A 16094-nucleotide genomic window follows, 5' to 3' on the forward strand; every position below is an offset into this window, starting at 1 on the left:
CCCCGTGCCTGCCGGCGGGACCCCCGACACGGTGCCCCCAGCCCTCGCTTTCCTGAGGCTCCTGTTTGGGGAGCCCTGCACAGCTCCAGGGGATTTTGGGGAGACAGGAGGGGTCCCAGCCCTTTGCAGGGCTCAGCCGCTGCTCCGTATGCAAGACCCTCTCGGCCCTAAGCTGCTGCCCCTCTCCATGGGCATGTGAGGGACCAGGGAGGGGGAAAACAGGGACAGAGAGAGCAGGGGTGAGGATGCAGGGAGCCGGGACACCAGGGATGGGGATGGCAGGGCCCAGGTGCCTGCAGCTGCTCACCTGCCTGTGGGGATGGGGACAGCAGAGAGGGGGACAGCAGGAATTGGGACACCAGGGACAAGGATGCCAGGAATAGAGACACCAGGGACAGGGACACCAGGAATAGAGATACCAGAGACAGGGATGCCAGGGACAGGGACGCCAGGAATAGAGACACCAGGAATAGGGACACCAGAGATAGGGATGCAAGGGACAGGGACGCCAGGGAAGGGGATGCCAGAGGCACCCACCGCTGCTCCCCTGTGGCCAGCGGGGCTGGTGGTGCTAGGCTGGGGGGGTGCAGGTCCGGCAGCCCCAGGGCGTGATAGCAGAAGAGCCAAAGGTGCCCAGGACGGGGTCCCAGAGAACCAGGGCAGCTCCAGCAGCTCCAGCAGTGCCCGTCCCATCCTGTCCCATCGCCCCATGCCCCCCCCCCAGTGCCAGGCTCAGCCTGAGGTCCCTCTCCCCACCCTGGGCGCTGCACCCACCCGGCACCGATCGCCAGTAACCACGGCAACGAGACATTGCTTTCAGCTGGTGAGATGCACAAGCCCCAGCCCCAGCTGCTGTTGCAGCATCGGGTACAGCATCAGCACCCTGAGGGACAGGGACTGAGACCAGGACGGGACAGGTTGTGCCCCTCGCAGGGCACCAAGCATCTCTCCACGGCCCCAAGGGCTGCAGACCTCGTCCCAGCCCCTGGTCCAGCCGGCCCGGCCGCCACCGCGCCGAAAACAAGCGTTTATTGTCATCATAGCTCTTTATTATAAAGATGTATTTACACAGAACAAATCTTTACAGACACGAGAGACACGGTGACCACCAGGGCCCGGCACCACCACTACGGCCCCCCTTTGGCATCCGTTAGTGCTTCACGCAGAGACCCCCATGGGAGGGCACCCCCCGGGTGGGCACCCCACGCCCCGGGGGTCCTGCAGAGGTGGCCAAGGAGGGGAGGGCAGCTCAGGCGGGGTCAGCACCACGAGAATAAATAGACCCTCCCCAGCCACGCTGCCGGGGCAGGTGGGCGACAGGGACGGGGCAGGGAGGGAGCTCCTCTGCCCTACAAAGTGCTTTTTGCAAAGCCCACGCACCCGGTGAGCCGGGCACAGGGCAAAGCCCGGGAGGCGGCGAGGGAACGCGGTGCCACCCACGGGACACGACCCGGGGACAGCCACGGTGGTGGAGGTGTCGCCAGCCCGGGGCTCACGGCTGGGACCCCCACGCAGGGGGCTTAGGGCCGAGCAGACCAGGCTAGGGAGCAGGGCTGGCAGTGGGGCAGGCGTCCCTGGAGGGCTGCTGGCGACCCTACAACGAGAGAGAAGCGCGGTGAGATGAGCCCCAGCCCAGCAGCACCGTGTGGTGTCCCCAAGTTCCCCCCCAAAGTGCCCCACAGCCACTCACCTGGGTCAGAAGGGCATGGGGCCCTTGTGGGACAGCCGGGGCCGGGGGCGGCGGAGCTTTCGCCACCCACCCGCCCGCTGCCCAGCCCCGCGCCGCGCACCCCGCGGCCGCACCAGGACTCGGATGCGGCCCCGCTGCGGCCCCGTCCCATCCGGCAGCGGCCCTGGGATGGCAAGAAGAGCGTTAGCCGTGTCCCCTTACCCCAAAAAAAAAAAAAGAAAAAATAAAAATCCACCACCACCTGCGCGAGGGATGGGGATGCTGCGGCGCCCTCCTGGCTTTGGAGCCGCCGGGCCACCTGCAGGGAGCGCAGCCACTGCCACGGGCACGGCCCCGACTCGGCTCCCTCTGCCCACCCCAAAGCCCCCCGGCTCCCCGAAGCCCCCCGCAGCCCCCTCCCCACCTCCCCAGCCCTCAGCCGGCAGCGGGGGCTCGGGGGCGCTGCGCCCTTTGCGCACCCGACGGGACCCCGGCACCCGGTGGCACGGCCGCTTGCGGGGGCCCTGGGCGGGCCGGCTCCCGGCCCCGCTGCCCCGGGGGCGGACAGAGCGAGGTTTGTTACCTCCCTGAAAAGCGCTTTGTCCTCCCCCCTCGCCCGGGGGCCGCCGCTTCCCTGCCAGCCGCCGCGCCCCCCCCCGACCTCTCCGCCCCGCAGCGGGCCCCGCACTCACCCGCGGCGGCGGCGGCCAGGGCGAGGCAGAGGAGCAGCAGCAGCAGCAGCAGCAGCAGCCAGCGCCGCTCCGCCATGCTCCGCCGGGCACGGGGGGGAGCCGCTGGCTGGGGGGGGGAAGCGGCGGGGGCGGCGGGGGCGGCGGCGGTGGCGGCCCCGCTCCGGGATCGCCGCATTTGTAGGCGGCGAGAGCCCGGCCCGGCCCCGCCGCACGCCCGCCCCGGGGGGGCTCCGCCGCCCGCCCCGCTCCGCCCCCTCCGCCCGCAGAGGTTGAGCCCCCCCCCGGCCCTCCGGGACCCCCCCGTTGCCGTCCTGGCCACGTCCCCCCCGGTGCCGCTCCGGGGATGCAGAGCCCCGCGGTAGGCACCGGGCTGAGCGCGCACAAGGCGGGGGGGAGCCGATGGGGCGCATCCGAGGGTCCCCAGGGAGCTGGTGGGAGCTGCCGAGCCTCTCCCCGTCGGGTCTGGGAAGCCGTGGTGGTCAGGTGAAGTCTCCTTTGAGTGGAAGAGGGGAAACCTCACCCCGTTTTTAGGAGGGGAAAAAGGGAAGGCGTTCGGTCTCGCCTCTGCGCCCAGCAATTGAGAGCAGCCCTGAGGAGGACCTGGGGGTGTTGGTGGATGAGAAGCTCCACGTGAGCTGGCAGCGTGTGCTTGAAGCCCAGAAAGCCACCCGTGTCCTGGGCTGCACCCACAGCAGCGTGGGCAGCAGGGCGAGGGACGGGATTGTCCCCCTCTGCTCTGCCCCCCTGAGACCCCTCCTGGAGCCCTGCGCTCAGCTCTGGGCAGTGAGGCCCTGTCCCAGGCTGCCCAGAGGAGCTGGGGGTGCCCCATCCCTGGAGATGCTCAAGGCCAAGTTGGATGGGGCTTTGGGCAACCTGGAGAGGTCCCTGCCCATGGCCAGGGGGTGGGAACTGGGTGGGCTTTGAGGTCCCTGCCAACCTGGCCTGTTCTGTGAGCCTGAAAGGAGAGCGCAAAGGGAACAGAGCCAGGCTCTTCTGAAGACGATGACCACGACAACAGGACAAGAGGCAAGAGGCAAAAACTGAACCGCGGCGTGTTAATGTCTGACCTTCAGGGAGCCTGCGTTACTGTGGGGGTGACCAGAGGGGCTCTGGGGCCTCCCCCCTTGGTGAGATTTAAAAGCAGGAGGGAAGTGGTGCTGGGCAACCTGCTCTGGGTGCCCCTGCCTGAGCAGGGGATGCCAGGTGACATGGAGAGGTCCCCTCCAACCCCAACGCTTCCGTGCAGACCAGGGCAGCCGAGGTGCAAGACCCCCACACGAGGCACCCCAAAACTGTCCCTGTAAGGTCACCAACACGGTAACGACTGAGGCACGGCCAGGACACGAGTGGGGATCTGCAGATGGACAAAGGGAAGTGACAGCTCCACGTCCCCACAGCCACGATGTGACACCTCCTGCAGGCACCCACGTGGTGGAAGCCGAGACACCCACACGGGCAGGACCTGGGGGTGCTTTGCCGACAGAGCAGCGACCCCCACGTCCCCCCCATTGTGTCCATCAGCCAGGATCTCCCAGCCTGTCCATCACGGGGGGGCTTTTCTCCGGCTATCAGCTACTTAGCGCCCTCGCTTCCGCATTCCTGGGGCCGCAGCGGGCTCCCTCCCGCCCCGCGCGCGTCCTGTTTGCTCGGGCGCATCACCCCGGCCTGAGTCACGGCGCAGCCCCGCAGGTGGCGGAAGGCTAACAATAGCCCACAAAGGGAGGATGTCTCCCCCAAGCCTTCCTCCGGCCCCGTCTTCGAGGAAAGCTCCCGCGGGAGGGCCGGGCCCCACCGGACGCGCGGCGCTGGATGAGCCTCGTCCGGTTGACGCTGCCCGGGGAGCGCCTTGGATGCGCCGCAGATGTCGAGCTTGGCGATGTGGGTTAGTGAAGGGCTTGGAAGCGTCGGGTCGGAGTTTGGGCTGGGTGGTCTTGGAGCTCTCTCCCAATCCAGCTGATTCTGTGATTTGGTGATTAGCACGGTTTGCTAATTACCAGGGTGGAAGCAAAGCGCTGCCCAGTGGTCGCGGTGACAACCTGCCCGACGCATCCTCCAGAAACTTTTTGTGCCCGTGACAATCGTGGGCAGCTTCGTGGTCGCTGCTGTCCCCCCACCTGGCCCTGTCCTGCCCCTGCTTGGAGCTGTGGGGGCACAGACCCCCCCCTGCATGACCCTTCCACAGCCCCAGCCTGGGGAGAACCCAAAGGGGGGACCCGGGGAGGTGACCCCGACCCACCCGTGACACGACTGCGCCCGGGCTCAGCGTGGCTGCAGACACGGGGGCGATGCCTCTGGCTCCTGCTGCTTCCCCCCTGCTCCCCCCGGGCTCTGCAGGGGACAGGAGACAGAGGACAGGGGACAGTGGATGGGACAGGGGACAGGGGACAGCCCGCAGCAGGGTCGTGGTGCCACCTCGTGGCCAGCAGCACCCCAGCGACACGGCCCGGGGCGCAGCATCACTGCCTGCTGGATGGCACGGCGGGGAGGGAGCCGGGGCAGGGGGGCAAAAACTCGCGTGGGAGATGCCCCGGGACTGGGGCCAGAGCCGGCAGAGCCCCCTCCCCGCCCATGGCACGGAGCCCGCTGCCCAGCTGGTGTTTTCTCAGGGAGGTTTGCTTGTGAAGCACCTGTTTGTTTACTGTAGGCCCTACCAGCCACCCAGCAGCTTGCATCCTGCTGCACGAGGTCCTGCTGCCACGGTGCTGGAGGGGGCTGGCACCGCACATCTCCCCCCGGCAGCACCCACCACCTTGGACGGGCACCGCTGCAGCCGGGCTTTCCCTCCAGCGGCGGCGGAGCAGTCATTAAACCAGGCAGAGGAAATACGCGTGCCATAAACGTGGCAGGCCCCGGGCTCACAGGCTCGTTATGCCTCGCATCAGCTTTTTTTGCAAGGTGGAGACCACGGTAAGTCCTGAGCGCACGGGCTCAGAGGGACGAAGGGCACTGCCCAGCCGGCACCACCCTCGGGTGCGGGTGCAGGTCCCCAGCCCGTGCGCATGGTTTGGTGTCTCAGCCTGCTCCCTCCCTCTGTGCGCCACTGCCAAATGTGCCTCCTGTCTCGCTAGGATGCTAAAATATTCCTTTTGTCTCCTTCGCCAGCCTTTCGAGCCCGGCACACCAACGGGAGCTGAATTTATTCTTCCCGTCGCTCCGTTAGCCAGAGCGCGTGCTGAGGGCGTGCTGTGCTTCCACTCGGGGCCCTGCACGTGTTTCTGCCGCCCCAAAACTCTTCCACACGCACTGGAGAGAGGTTCAGGAGCTCAGCTCAGCCCCCCCAGCCCCTTTGCCATTGCACAGCACCCCGGATGCCCTCACCGCACCCCCACCTCGGGGGTGACATTTCGCAGAGCCGGGTGAGGACGGTGCCGTGCCCACAGCCCCGCTCCACGGGACAGCCTCGTCCCTGGGGGGGTATTTCTGGACAAGGGGTTCCCCGGGGGGCACGGGGGACGCAGCAGCACCCCACAGAGCTCTCGGTGCCGGGTTAGCAGCCCGGGCAGCTGGTTCGTGCCAGGCTGAGCTGGCACAGCTCCACCTCTGCTTCCAGGAGGATCTTTGGACTTTGTGCGGCTTTGGCTGTTTACTGTTATCTGGTTATCTGGAAGGGAGAAGCACTCAGTGAATAGGGCAACGACCCCCCCCCATATTTGCTCGGGGGTTGTCAGCCGGCATCCCCCCGCCCCTGGGGCAAAGGCGCAGGAGGAGGGACCCCGGATCCAAGCAAAACGAAACGTCCCTTCCTCTGCCAGCAGCTCGGGGGCTGCCCAGCAGCCATGCAGCCCTCCCGGTGGATCGCAGCCTGGCTGCTCCTTCTGCAGGGTACGTGGGAGACGTCCCCGTGGCGGGGCCGGGTGGGGACAGGGACCAGATCCAGACCCCATCGTGGCCCCAAGGCGTGCCAGGGGCCGTGTGCCTCTGCCTGGGGCTGAGCAGGAGCTGGAGCCCCTCCTGATGCTCTGGGCTCCCCCTGCACCCCAGCCTGCCCCCCAGGATGGTCGCAGCAAGCCGCCTCCCCCCGGACCGACATTCGGGACTGCTCTGCGGACCCACCGGTGAGTCCCCCCAGCGCCCACACCCCCCAGGGAGCCCCATGCAGGGCTCCCACTCCAAAAAAAAAACAAAAACCCACCACCTCCAAAATGCCCCCACCACCAGTACCTGCCCCCCACGGCCACCAACACCACGGCACGGCTCGCCGCGCTGCGGGACACCATGCGCGCCCACAGCGCCCACGCCTACATCGTGCCCTCCACGGACGCCCACATGGTAAGGGGACAGCCCCCCCCCCCGTGTCCCAGGGTGCGGGATGGCCCCCCCCCGGCCACTTCTCACGGCCCCATCCTCCTCTCCAGAGCGAGTACATCGCCGAGAGGGATTCCCGTCTGGGCTGGCTCACCGGCTTCACCGGCTCCGCGGGTGAGAGCATCCTCGCCACCCCGGGGACCACCCCCGGGCCGCTGGGCTCCCCACCCTGGGGGGGTCCCCAGGGGCACCTGCAGGACCTGGGGGAGCCTGGCAGGGGGGGGAGAGGCGATGCCTGAGCCCTCGCTGCCACCCCAGGCACCGTGGTGGTGACACTGGACAGGGCGGCCCTGTGGACCGACAGCCGCTACTGGACGCAGGCGGAGCGGCAACTGGACTGCAACTGGGAGCTGCAGAAGACAAGTCAGGGCAGGGGGGGCTGGGGGGGGCTGGGGGGGGTCCCCGCTTGCAATCCTCCACCAGCCGGCCCTCTCTTGCAGCGTGGATCAAGTCCATCGGGCAGTGGATCCTGGAGTGGGTTCCCGCAGGGGGCAACGTCAGCCTGGACCCCTTCCTCTTCTCCATCGGTAGGGTTGGCCGGCACGGGGGGGGGACCCTACATGATGGGGTGCACGAGCGGCCCCTGGGTGTGGAGAGGGAGGTCTCTGCTTCGTGCCCCCCCCTCCACGGGCTGCTTTTCCCCTTCAGACACCTGGAACAGCTACAGCCAGGCTCTGCAGGGCTCGGGCAGGGCTTTGGTGCCCATAGAGACCAACCTCGTGGACCAAGTGTGGGGCGACCAGAGACCCCCTCCGGCCTCCAGCAACATCTACAGCCTCCCGGCAGAGTTCACAGGTACAGAGCCCCCACCCAAACACACCCTGGCCTTTATATTTTTTGGGGGTGCTGGCTCACCCCCATCTCCCAGGGAGCAGCTGGCAGGAGAAGGTGACCGGGATCCGGCAGCAGATGGAGGAGCACACCCGGAGCCCCACGGCCCTGCTGCTCTCGGGGCTGGAGGAGACCGCCTGTGAGTGGCCTCACTGGGGCTGGGATCACCACCGGGGCTGGGACCTGGAGCAGCAAACCAGGGCCAGCGGTGGACGCAGGTCCTGACGTCCTCCCCACCCCGCAGGGCTCTTCAACCTCCGTGGAGACGACATCCCCTACAACCCCGTCTTCTACTCCTACACGCTCCTGACCAGCACCAACATAAGGTGGGCAGCACCTCCCCGTGGGGACGCATCCTGCCCTGACCCTTCCTTTCCCTTCTTCCCCCCCATCCTATAAAACCACCCCCAGCTCCCACCGCCAGCCCCCCAGCCCCTTCCCCTCCGCCGCCGTGCCCCCGCGGCCAGGTTGGGGAGGGCTGGGGGGGCTCCGGGGGCCATCCCACGTCCTGCCCGCAGCCTGTTCGTGGACGAGGGGCGGCTGACGGCGGAGGCATGGCAGTCCCTGCGGGGTGGCTGCCCGGGGCCGCTCTGCGTGGAGCTGCACAACTACAGCCAGGCACGCGCCCACCTCCAGCGCTACGCCCAGGGCAACGTCACCGTCTGGCTCGGCACCGAGTACACCACCTACGGCCTCTACGGGGTCATCCCCCAGGTGAGGATGATGCACCCCACGGGGCCGTGACACCCCCCTCCGGCTCCGAGGCTGGCTGCTGGGGCTGGGAACGGGGTGGCCGTGCCCCCCCAAGCGGCTCCTTCGCAGGAGAAGCTGCTGGAGGACAGCTACTCCCCGGTGATGCTGGCCAAGGCGGTGAAGAACAGCAAGGAGCAGGAGCTGCTGCGAGCCGCTCACGTAAGGGCCGTCCCCTCCTCCTCACCCCCCAGCAGAAGGTTTTTTTGGGGGGGTGCTGATGCCAATGGGGCCGTGCCCAGGTCCGGGACGCGGTGGCCGTCATCCAGTACCTGCTGTGGTTGGAGCAGACGGTGCCGCAGGGGCAGGTGGACGAGTTTTTGGGTGCCCGCCACGTCGATGCTCTCCGACGGTCAGTGCCGCCGCACCCGGGGGGGGGGCAGCGCAGGGTGCCAGGGACCCCCCCCCGGCATTTCTCTCTCTCTCCCCTTGCTGCCTTCCAGGGCCCAGCAGCACAACCGCGGGCCCAGCTTCGAGTCCATCTCCGCCAGCGGGCTCAACGCGGCGCTCGCCCACTACAGGTTTGGGGTCGGGGGCTGGGGGATGCGGAGCTGGAGGGGGTCCCGGGTACCAGCAAACCCCCCCCCTTCTCCTCCCCAGCCCATCCAACACCACCCGAAGGAAGCTGTCAGTGGATGAGATGTACCTGGCGGACACCGGCGGGCAGTACCTGTGTGTATCCCACCCCCTGCCCCCGTCCCACCCTGTGCCCAGCCCTGCAGGATTTGGGGCTCACGTCCCCCTTTCTGCAGGGATGGCACCACGGACATCACACGGACCGTGCACTGGGGCACGCCGACCCCGCTGCAGAAGGTGCTGGCACCACGGGGCCGTCCCAGCCACGGAGCTGGGGCTGTGGCCGGAGGCTGGATGCGTTGAGGGGGGGGGACGGGGACATCCCCTCTGCACCACGCTCAGCCCCCACCCCGTGCCGCCCTCAGGAAGCCTACACCCGTGTGCTGATGGGCAACATCGACCTCTCCCGCCTCGTCTTCCCCCCCAACACGGCCGGTGGGTGCCACATCCAGCACGGGGCGAGCAGGGCAGGGGGTGCCCTCCCCGCTCTCCAGCCCCCCCCTTTCACCTCCTCGCCCTCCAGGCAGAAACGTGGAGGCTTTTGCCCGCCGGGCGCTCTGGGACGTGGGGCTCAACTACGGCCACGGGACCGGCCACGGCATCGGCAACTTCCTCTCGGTGCACGAGTGTAGGTGCTGGGGGGGCAGCTTGGGGACAGCGGGACCGGGGCTCCCCCCCTGAGGGTGTCTCCCCCTTCCCGCAGGGCCCGTGGGTTTCCAGTCCAACAACGTGCCGCTGGCCGCGGGCATGTTCACCTCCATCGGTAGGTGCCCCCCGGCGCGGGGCTGGTGCGGGGCTGTGCCAAGGTGCCCAAATTTTTGCCCTGCTGGGGAGCCAGTCCAGGGCTCTCCATGGGCTCGGGGTGGGGGGGGGCTGCTGGGGTTTGGCGCTTTCTTGGCACCGCTCCTGTCCTCAGAGCCCGGCTACTACCGGGATGGAGAGTTCGGGATCCGCATCGAGGATGTCGCCCTGGTGGTGGAGGCGCAGACCAAGGTAACGCCGGCCCCGCTGCCTGCTCTTCCCACGCCAACCTCCGATCCCAGGGCTCTGCATCAGGCTGGGGGGGCACAGAGGAGGGTGGGGGGCTTGGGAACGGCACTGGGGTGGCGGGGACCCCTCCTCTGCTCCCATCACTGGACTTGTAGTGCCAGGGGGCGGCTGCGCCAGGCAAGGAGCAGGGGGCACCCACCTGACGGCCTCCCCCCGGCAGCACCCGACCGGCGAGGAGTCCTTCCTGACCTTCGAGGTGGTGTCGCTGGTGCCCTACGACCGCAACCTCATCGACGTCAGCCTCCTGTCGCAGGAGCAGGTACGGGGGGCGCTGGGAGGGGGTGAACAAACAGAGCCCGGGTGGGCAAACGGGGCCGAGGCAGGGACGGACACACGGACGGAGAGGTGCAGAGGGGCCAGGGGACCGGGATGGGCTGGGACCGCCGGGACAGCCCCCTGCAGCTGCCTCTGGTTGCAGATAAAGTACCTGAACGCCTACTACGAGACCATCCGGGCACGCGTGGGGCCGGAGCTGCAGTGGCAGCAGCTGGAGGAGGAGTACCGCTGGCTGCAGAGGAACACCGAGCCCTTCCCGCTGGCCAGCGCCGCCGCCACCGTCACCGTCACCACCACGCTGGGCACGCTGGCCATGGGCTCGCTCCTCTCCGTGCTGCTGGCGGGGCTGCAGGCCTGACCCCGACTCCTCCCCTGCCGAGGCAGCTTCTCCTCACCACCGCTCACTTCCTCGTTTTGCCTTTTTTTTTATTATTATTTTCATCCTTGCGATTAAACAGTGTCAACACCGACGGGGGGGGTGAGGCGCCCGTGTGCCCGTCCCACCTGGGGCCAGCTGCCCTTCTGCAGCGTGGGGACAACCTGAGGGCGCAGGGGACATCCCAGCCCGATGTCCCACGAAGGAGGATGAAGGGGAACGGGGAGGGGGCACAGCAGTTGGGCAGGGGACCCTCCTCTTCTGCCTGGGGTGGACACCGAGCCCATCAGCAGCACTGGTGGCGGGCACCGGGGCGCGAGGCTGGCACCCCTCCTGGGGGCCCTGGGCAGGGCAGATGCTTCGAGGAGGTCTTCCTTCCTCCTGGCCCAGCAAGCGAGCCCCGAGCTGCGCCGCTGCGAGCACCTCTCATGTGACTGCTGGCTTCCTGTGTGCTTCCCGGCCTCGGTGCCGGCGCCTCGGTACGTGCCCCGCCAGGCGCTCGGTCCAGCGCCGCGCACAGCCCCCCGGGGGGGTCCCAGCACCATGCTGCGCCGCAAGCCCTCCAACGCCAGCGACAAGGAGCCGTGCCACAGGAAGGTGAGCGCACACCGGAGCAGACCCTGCACCCCAACCTCCCCCCCCAAAATGCCCACCCTCTCCACCTGCAGGATGTGGGGCAGGGAGGATGGGGAGATGCGGTCTGGGCGGCTGGGGTGGCCGTGGGGCAGAGCCCCTTGGGGCTGGGGGATGGCAGTGCCAGCAGCCGGGCCCTGCCACCGAAGCCACCGTCACCTTGCTTGCACGGTCCCTGCTCGCAGCTGCCTTGCCCCACACCCTGCTGTGGCCCCGGGGCGCACGGCTGCAACCCAGTGCCCCCATCTGCCCCCAGCCCACAGGCAGCAGCAGGAGGGCAGCATCACGTCCCCAGGGCGCTGCAGGCAGCAGCAGCGGGTCGGGGATGCTCAGACCCCCCCCCAGTTCGTGTGGGTGCAGGCAGGGGGACCAAAGGGAGCCGTGGGGCCATACCCGGGGGCAGAGCCTCCCCCACCCCGCTGCTCCCCGCGGTGTGGGCGACCGCTGCCATTTCCTGCCCGGGCAGAGGATGACGGCGGTGCCGCGCGGGCTGCCGGGCGCGCAGCTCCCAGCAAGGTGTCTGCGGTCGAGGCAGCGCAAGGCTGCAGCCCCGTCACGTGTGTCGGCTGCTTCCTCCAGCAGCCCTGCACCGGCACGGCACCGGCACGACCCCGCCAGGCCCCGGCTGAGGGTCCCTCGCCAACCACCGTGTGCCCAAGAAGGGCAAGGTCCCGCTCTGGGAAGCACCCGGCTGCCGGGGGGGAAATTTGGATGAAGCATCCCCCTGCAGCAGGGGTGTCCCGGAGAGCTCAGCGAGCCCCCGCTGGGCATCCCCTGCCCGGCCCCGGCCGCACCCGCTGCTCTCACTTCCCTCTCGCTCCATTTCTGCCGAGCTGCCGTGGGCACGGCCCCCGCGGGGCAGCCGGTGCCCCCCCAGAGCTGGTGGTTTTGCCGGGTGCTGCTCTTGCAACACCGGCTCCTCCCCGCCGCCGCCGCCAGCCGATCGCGCAATGCTCCCCGGGCGGGCGGCTACGCAGCGAGGCCGGGGTGGTAACCACAAAGCAAGGAGGTTTTGGCTCGAGGAGACTCGAGGGAGGCGCAGAGGGTTTCACCTCGCCCGGGTCTGGTGGGCTGAGGGGTAGAAATAAAGAGAAAATGATGCTGGGCTGAGCTGGCAAAAAGGAGAACTAGGGGAGGAAGGCGCACGGCTGTGGGCAAGGGCTTGGGAAGGGCTTCAGGCAGCGCTGGGGCATGTGGGATTTTGGGGAGCAAGGCGAGGGGAGCCCTCACCCCTCTCCATCTGCCCCCAGCTCTCCCTCCAGCGCTCCAGCAGCTTCAAGGACTTTGCCAAGGCCAAAGTCAGCTCCCCGGTGGCGAGCGAGAAGGAGTTCAACCTGGATGAGAACGTGAGTGCCCCTCCTCGCCCACAGCCCCTTCCTGAGCCCCCTTCCCCCAGCCCCGGGGGCTCAACCGTGCCCGGCTTCGGGGTCCTGCTCCCCGGGGAGCCCCGCAGCCCCAGCGCGCCCTCCCCTCTCCTTCTCCCCCCCCTTGCCAGATCCCCGAGGATGAGCCCAGCAGCGCAGCCCCCGAGGAGGCGGCGCGGAGCAGCGGGATGAAGCTGGGCAAGAAGTGGCGGGCGGTCATCTCCCGCACCATGAACCGCAAGATGGGCAGGATGGCCGTGAAGGCGCTGGCCGAGGGGAAGGTGAGCGGGGTGCCCTGGGGGGGTGTGGGGCTAAAGCCCCTGCTCCCCAGCACTAAGCTCACTCCCCCCAGCAGGCAGAGGCGGAGGAGGAGGGGTCCCCGTCCCCGCTGTCCCCAACCAGCAGCACGGAGGAGCCGAGCCACGAGAAGGTGCCCCTGTCCTACATGGAGCTGGAGGAGGACGGGCACCCGGCCGTCAGCCGGCAGCTGTCCAGCGGTGAGCACGGCCCCCGGCCAGCCCCCAGCCCCTCACCCTCACCCTGTCCTGACCCCGTTTCCCTCTCCCCTCCGCAGGCAGCGAGGCGTCCAGCCCCGGCCCCAACAACCGGGACAGCCTGAGGCTGGAGGAGGGGGGCCCAGCCTACACCGGCCCCTTCTGCGGCAGGGCCCGCGTCCACACCGACTTCACGCCCAGCCCCTACGACAAGGACTCGCTGAAGCTGCGGGTGAGCACGGGCTGGGAGGGCTGGGGATGGTCCTGAAGGAGCGGGGGGTGGCGGTGGCTCCTTCCCTCACCCCCCCCCCTCATTTTTGGGCCAGAAAGGGGACATCATCGGCATCATCGAGAAGCCGCCCGTGGGCACCTGGACGGGGCTGCTCAACAACAAGGTGGGCTCCTTCAAGTTCATCTACGTGGACATCATCCCCGAGGAGATGGCCCCTGCCCGCAAGAGCCGGGGCCAGGGCAAGAGCAAGAGGCCCAAGCCCAAGACGCTCCACGAGCTGCTGGAGCGCATCAACCTGCAGGTGAGGGTTGGGGACCCACGGGGCACCCGGGAGAGGCGGGGAGGGGACGTGACGAGGATGCAGGAGGATGAGGGAGTCTCATCCCCTCCCCTCTCCACCCCAGGAGCACACCTCCACCCTGCTCCTGAACGGCTACCAGACCCTGGAGGACTTCAAGGAGCTGCGGGAGACCCACCTCAACGAGCTGAACATCACGGACCCCCAGCACCGCGCCAAGCTGCTGACGGCCGCCGAGCTCCTCCTGGATTACGACAGTAAGGGCTGGGCGGGTGGCAGGGGACATCCCACGCTGTCCCCAGTGCTGGCTGCCGGGGCGGGGGGGGAGCTGATGCTTCGTCCTCTCGCCCCCAGCAGCCAGCGAGTCAGAGGAAGGTGACAGCTCCGAAGCCCAGCCCTCGCCCTCGGAGCCCAAGGGGGACATCCCGCGGGACTCGGGCTGCTTCGAAGGATCCGAGACGCTGGACGGCAGCCGGGAGGAGGCTGAGCTGGCAGGCCCCGAGGGGCAGCCGGGGGCTCTGTCCCCAGCGGAGTCCTCCTGATCTCCCCCCAAAAGCGCTTTGCCGGCTCTGGCCCCGCAGCGGACAGGAGGGGAAGCTTGCCGGGGTGCGGGCGAGCCGCGGGGATGGGACCCCAAGGCCGGAGCTGCTCTGCAGGGGGCTCAGCCCCCAAGGTTTGCTCCCCGGGACGTTCTGCGCTGCCCCACAGCACTGCCCCACACCCTGGGTGAGCCCAGGTGATGCCGCAGGTCTGCGAGCCGGGGCTGGGCCGCCCCTCCTGGGCTTGCCCCGTGTTGTCCACAGCTTCAGGAGCTCCTCCAGGAGCCCTCGTTGGCTGGGCTGAGCAAACACGAGCGCAGGGGAGCCTGCGAGGACAGGGATGGCACGGACAGAGCACACCCACTGCTGCGCGGATGGGTGCAAGCAAGCAGAGGCAGCAAGGAAACGCCGCCAGCAGCAGGGAGGTGCCGCCTTCCCCCGTCCACCTCCTTGCCCAGCCAAAGCAGACAGCGGGAGGCCGCCGGGAGAGCTTCAGCCAAGCCCTGCGAGCAGCCCAGCCCCAGGAGGATGGGGGGGGGGAGCACGGACACTCAGCAGCCTGCTCCGGAGGGGACGGCGGAGGAGCAGAGCCGAGCACCGCGCTGCCCGCAGGTGGACAGGGCCGTCCCCAGGGACCCCACGGGACAGCCCCTTGCAGCCAGGCAGGGAGGGCGGCAGCAGAGGAGCCCACGGGTGACAAATCCCCGGGCTCGGTGGCAGCGCAGCGCTCGCCCGGCCCCAGCTCTCAGGGCTGCACTCACCCAGCTCCAGCTCCCGCGCCGCGCCAGACCGCTGGGCCCCGAGTTTGTTCCTTTGCGCTTGAGCTCAATAAAAGCGTGCTCTGGCCTTCGGTCTGCTTCCTACCTGCCCCAACGGCTCGGGGAAGAGGACGGCAGGACACGGATAGGACAGGGGCGGGCTGGAGCACACCGTGGATGTGGGAGATGCAGAGGCTGGAAAGCCCCAGGGGACGGGGAAGGAGGCAGCCCGCTTCGGGAGGCATAAACAGAGAGAGGCAGAGGCTACAGCTCAGCCATTTTCCAAACCAATTAAGTTTCCTTCATTGTTTCAAAAAGAAAAAAAAAAAAAAAAAGAAAAAAGAAAGAAAAAGAAAAACCAACCCTCACCCTACCCCCACTTCCTTCACAAGAACCTGAACAGAGCAGACAGGAACCACAGGTGCAGGCAGCATCTGTGACGGCCCCAGCAGGCAGCACTCGACACACCGCGTTAGAAAATAGATTAGTAAAACCAAAAAAATACACTTTTTTCTTTTCGCAACGAGTTTGAGATTTGGTCAGTAGCGCGTTGGGGGCAGGCAGGAGAGGAGGGGGCAGCTCTGGCTGCCGCGGGCCGTGCACGGGACCAGCGAGGGCACCGCAGCCGGTCTGGCCATAGGGTGTCGGCGGCTCCAGCCCCGCGTGGGGGGACCCCGAGCTCGCTCAGGAGCTGGCAAGGAGCACCAAGAGGAGCAGCTCGAGGAGCGGGCTCCCTCGGCTCTGCTCCACGCCACGGTGCTGAGAGCACGGCGGGAGGAACGCGCTGCCGGGAGGAGAAGCGAGCTGGGCCGCCCCTGCCACATCTCCACCCACCGTCCATTTGCCGCATGTCCGCGGGAGGCAGCAGCACCGAGCACACCCGGCAGGGGATGGGGATGGAGAGCTGCCAGGGCACCTCGCGGCCTTCCCTCCACCTCCAGCCTCCGCGGGAGCCCCCGGGGAAGGGGTGCTGCAGTGGAAAAAGAGCCCACGGCACCAGGGGTGGCCACCAACCTCTCCTCCCTCCTCTGCTGGGGAGGACGCCGCGCAGCCAAGACGGCCGGCAAAGCCTGGAGGGGAAAACTGAAGGCTCTGAAAGCCAGCCAAGGACGGCTGAGAAATGCAGGGCAAGGGGCGGGGAGGAGGGGGCACGGGACACGACAACACGACACAGAACCGGGGCCGAGGTTGCGCAGAGCGGCGTGCCGCAGCCCAGCGGGGAAGGGCGGGGGGAGCCCGTGCAGGGCGCAG

General features: G+C 68.4%; 3 protein-coding genes across 5 annotated transcripts; 2 read left to right on the top strand and 1 right to left on the bottom strand.

The window, feature by feature from the left end:
- Window positions 1–1027: 1027 nt before the first annotated feature.
- APLN (apelin) lies at window positions 1028–2497 on the bottom strand. The gene is made up of 3 exons (XM_068697471.1): window positions 2362–2497; window positions 1691–1853; window positions 1028–1594 (listed from the first exon to the last, which is right to left on the bottom strand). Exons 1-2 carry the CDS (start codon window positions 2435–2437, stop codon window positions 1696–1698), a joined length of 234 nt encoding a protein of 77 aa, XP_068553572.1. The 5' UTR covers window positions 2438–2497; the 3' UTR covers window positions 1028–1594; window positions 1691–1695.
- Window positions 2498–6048: 3551 nt separating this feature from the next.
- Window positions 6049–10619, top strand: XPNPEP2 (X-prolyl aminopeptidase 2). The gene is made up of 21 exons (XM_068697465.1): window positions 6049–6183; window positions 6343–6416; window positions 6520–6630; window positions 6717–6780; window positions 6925–7029; window positions 7107–7193; window positions 7315–7461; window positions 7535–7636; window positions 7742–7823; window positions 8016–8211; window positions 8320–8409; window positions 8490–8599; window positions 8691–8768; window positions 8848–8919; window positions 9000–9060; window positions 9189–9258; window positions 9347–9451; window positions 9527–9586; window positions 9740–9816; window positions 10034–10132; window positions 10292–10619. Exons 1-21 carry the CDS (start codon window positions 6138–6140, stop codon window positions 10505–10507), a joined length of 2052 nt encoding a protein of 683 aa, XP_068553566.1. The 5' UTR covers window positions 6049–6137; the 3' UTR covers window positions 10508–10619.
- Window positions 10620–10763: 144 nt separating this feature from the next.
- Window positions 10764–15201, top strand: SASH3 (SAM and SH3 domain containing 3). Of its 3 annotated transcripts, none has more exons than XM_068697468.1 (8): window positions 10764–11122; window positions 12409–12504; window positions 12654–12803; window positions 12875–13019; window positions 13097–13248; window positions 13343–13549; window positions 13653–13803; window positions 13901–15201. In XM_068697468.1, exons 1-8 carry the CDS (start codon window positions 11069–11071, stop codon window positions 14086–14088), a joined length of 1143 nt encoding a protein of 380 aa, XP_068553569.1. In that variant the 5' UTR covers window positions 10764–11068; the 3' UTR covers window positions 14089–15201. The 3 variants fall into 3 exon arrangements, with proteins under 3 accessions (XP_068553569.1, XP_068553571.1, XP_068553570.1); XM_068697470.1 differs by having other exon boundaries at window positions 13904–15201; XM_068697469.1 differs by having other exon boundaries at window positions 12878–13019.
- Window positions 15202–16094: the final 893 nt, after the last annotated feature.

Source organism: Anas acuta, chromosome 13 (assembly GCF_963932015.1).
Source record: "Anas acuta chromosome 13, bAnaAcu1.1, whole genome shotgun sequence".
Lineage (NCBI taxonomy): Eukaryota > Metazoa > Chordata > Aves > Anseriformes > Anatidae > Anas > Anas acuta.

Excerpts from the sequence above, each read along its gene's own strand:
- SASH3 (XM_068697468.1), top strand. The coding sequence starts at position 11,069 with ATGCTGCGCCGCAAGCCCTCCAACGCCAGCGACAAGGAGCCGTGCCAC. Across the intron at positions 12,804-12,874 it reads AGGCGCTGGCCGAGGGGAAG|CAGGCAGAGGCGGAGGAGGA; the intron begins GTGAGCGGGGTG and ends CACTCCCCCCAG. Across the intron at positions 13,020-13,096 it reads CAGCCGGCAGCTGTCCAGCG|GCAGCGAGGCGTCCAGCCCC; the intron begins GTGAGCACGGCC and ends TCCCCTCCGCAG.
- APLN (XM_068697471.1), bottom strand. The coding sequence starts at position 2,437 with ATGGCGGAGCGGCGCTGGCTGCTGCTGCTGCTGCTGCTGCTGCTCCTC. Across the intron at positions 1,854-2,361 it reads CCTGGCCGCCGCCGCCGCGG|GGCCGCTGCCGGATGGGACG; the intron begins GTGAGTGCGGGG and ends TTGCCATCCCAG.
- XPNPEP2 (XM_068697465.1), top strand. The coding sequence starts at position 6,138 with ATGCAGCCCTCCCGGTGGATCGCAGCCTGGCTGCTCCTTCTGCAGG. Across the intron at positions 7,824-8,015 it reads CTGACCAGCACCAACATAAG|CCTGTTCGTGGACGAGGGGC; the intron begins GTGGGCAGCACC and ends TCCTGCCCGCAG. Across the intron at positions 8,600-8,690 it reads CACGTCGATGCTCTCCGACG|GGCCCAGCAGCACAACCGCG; the intron begins GTCAGTGCCGCC and ends GCTGCCTTCCAG.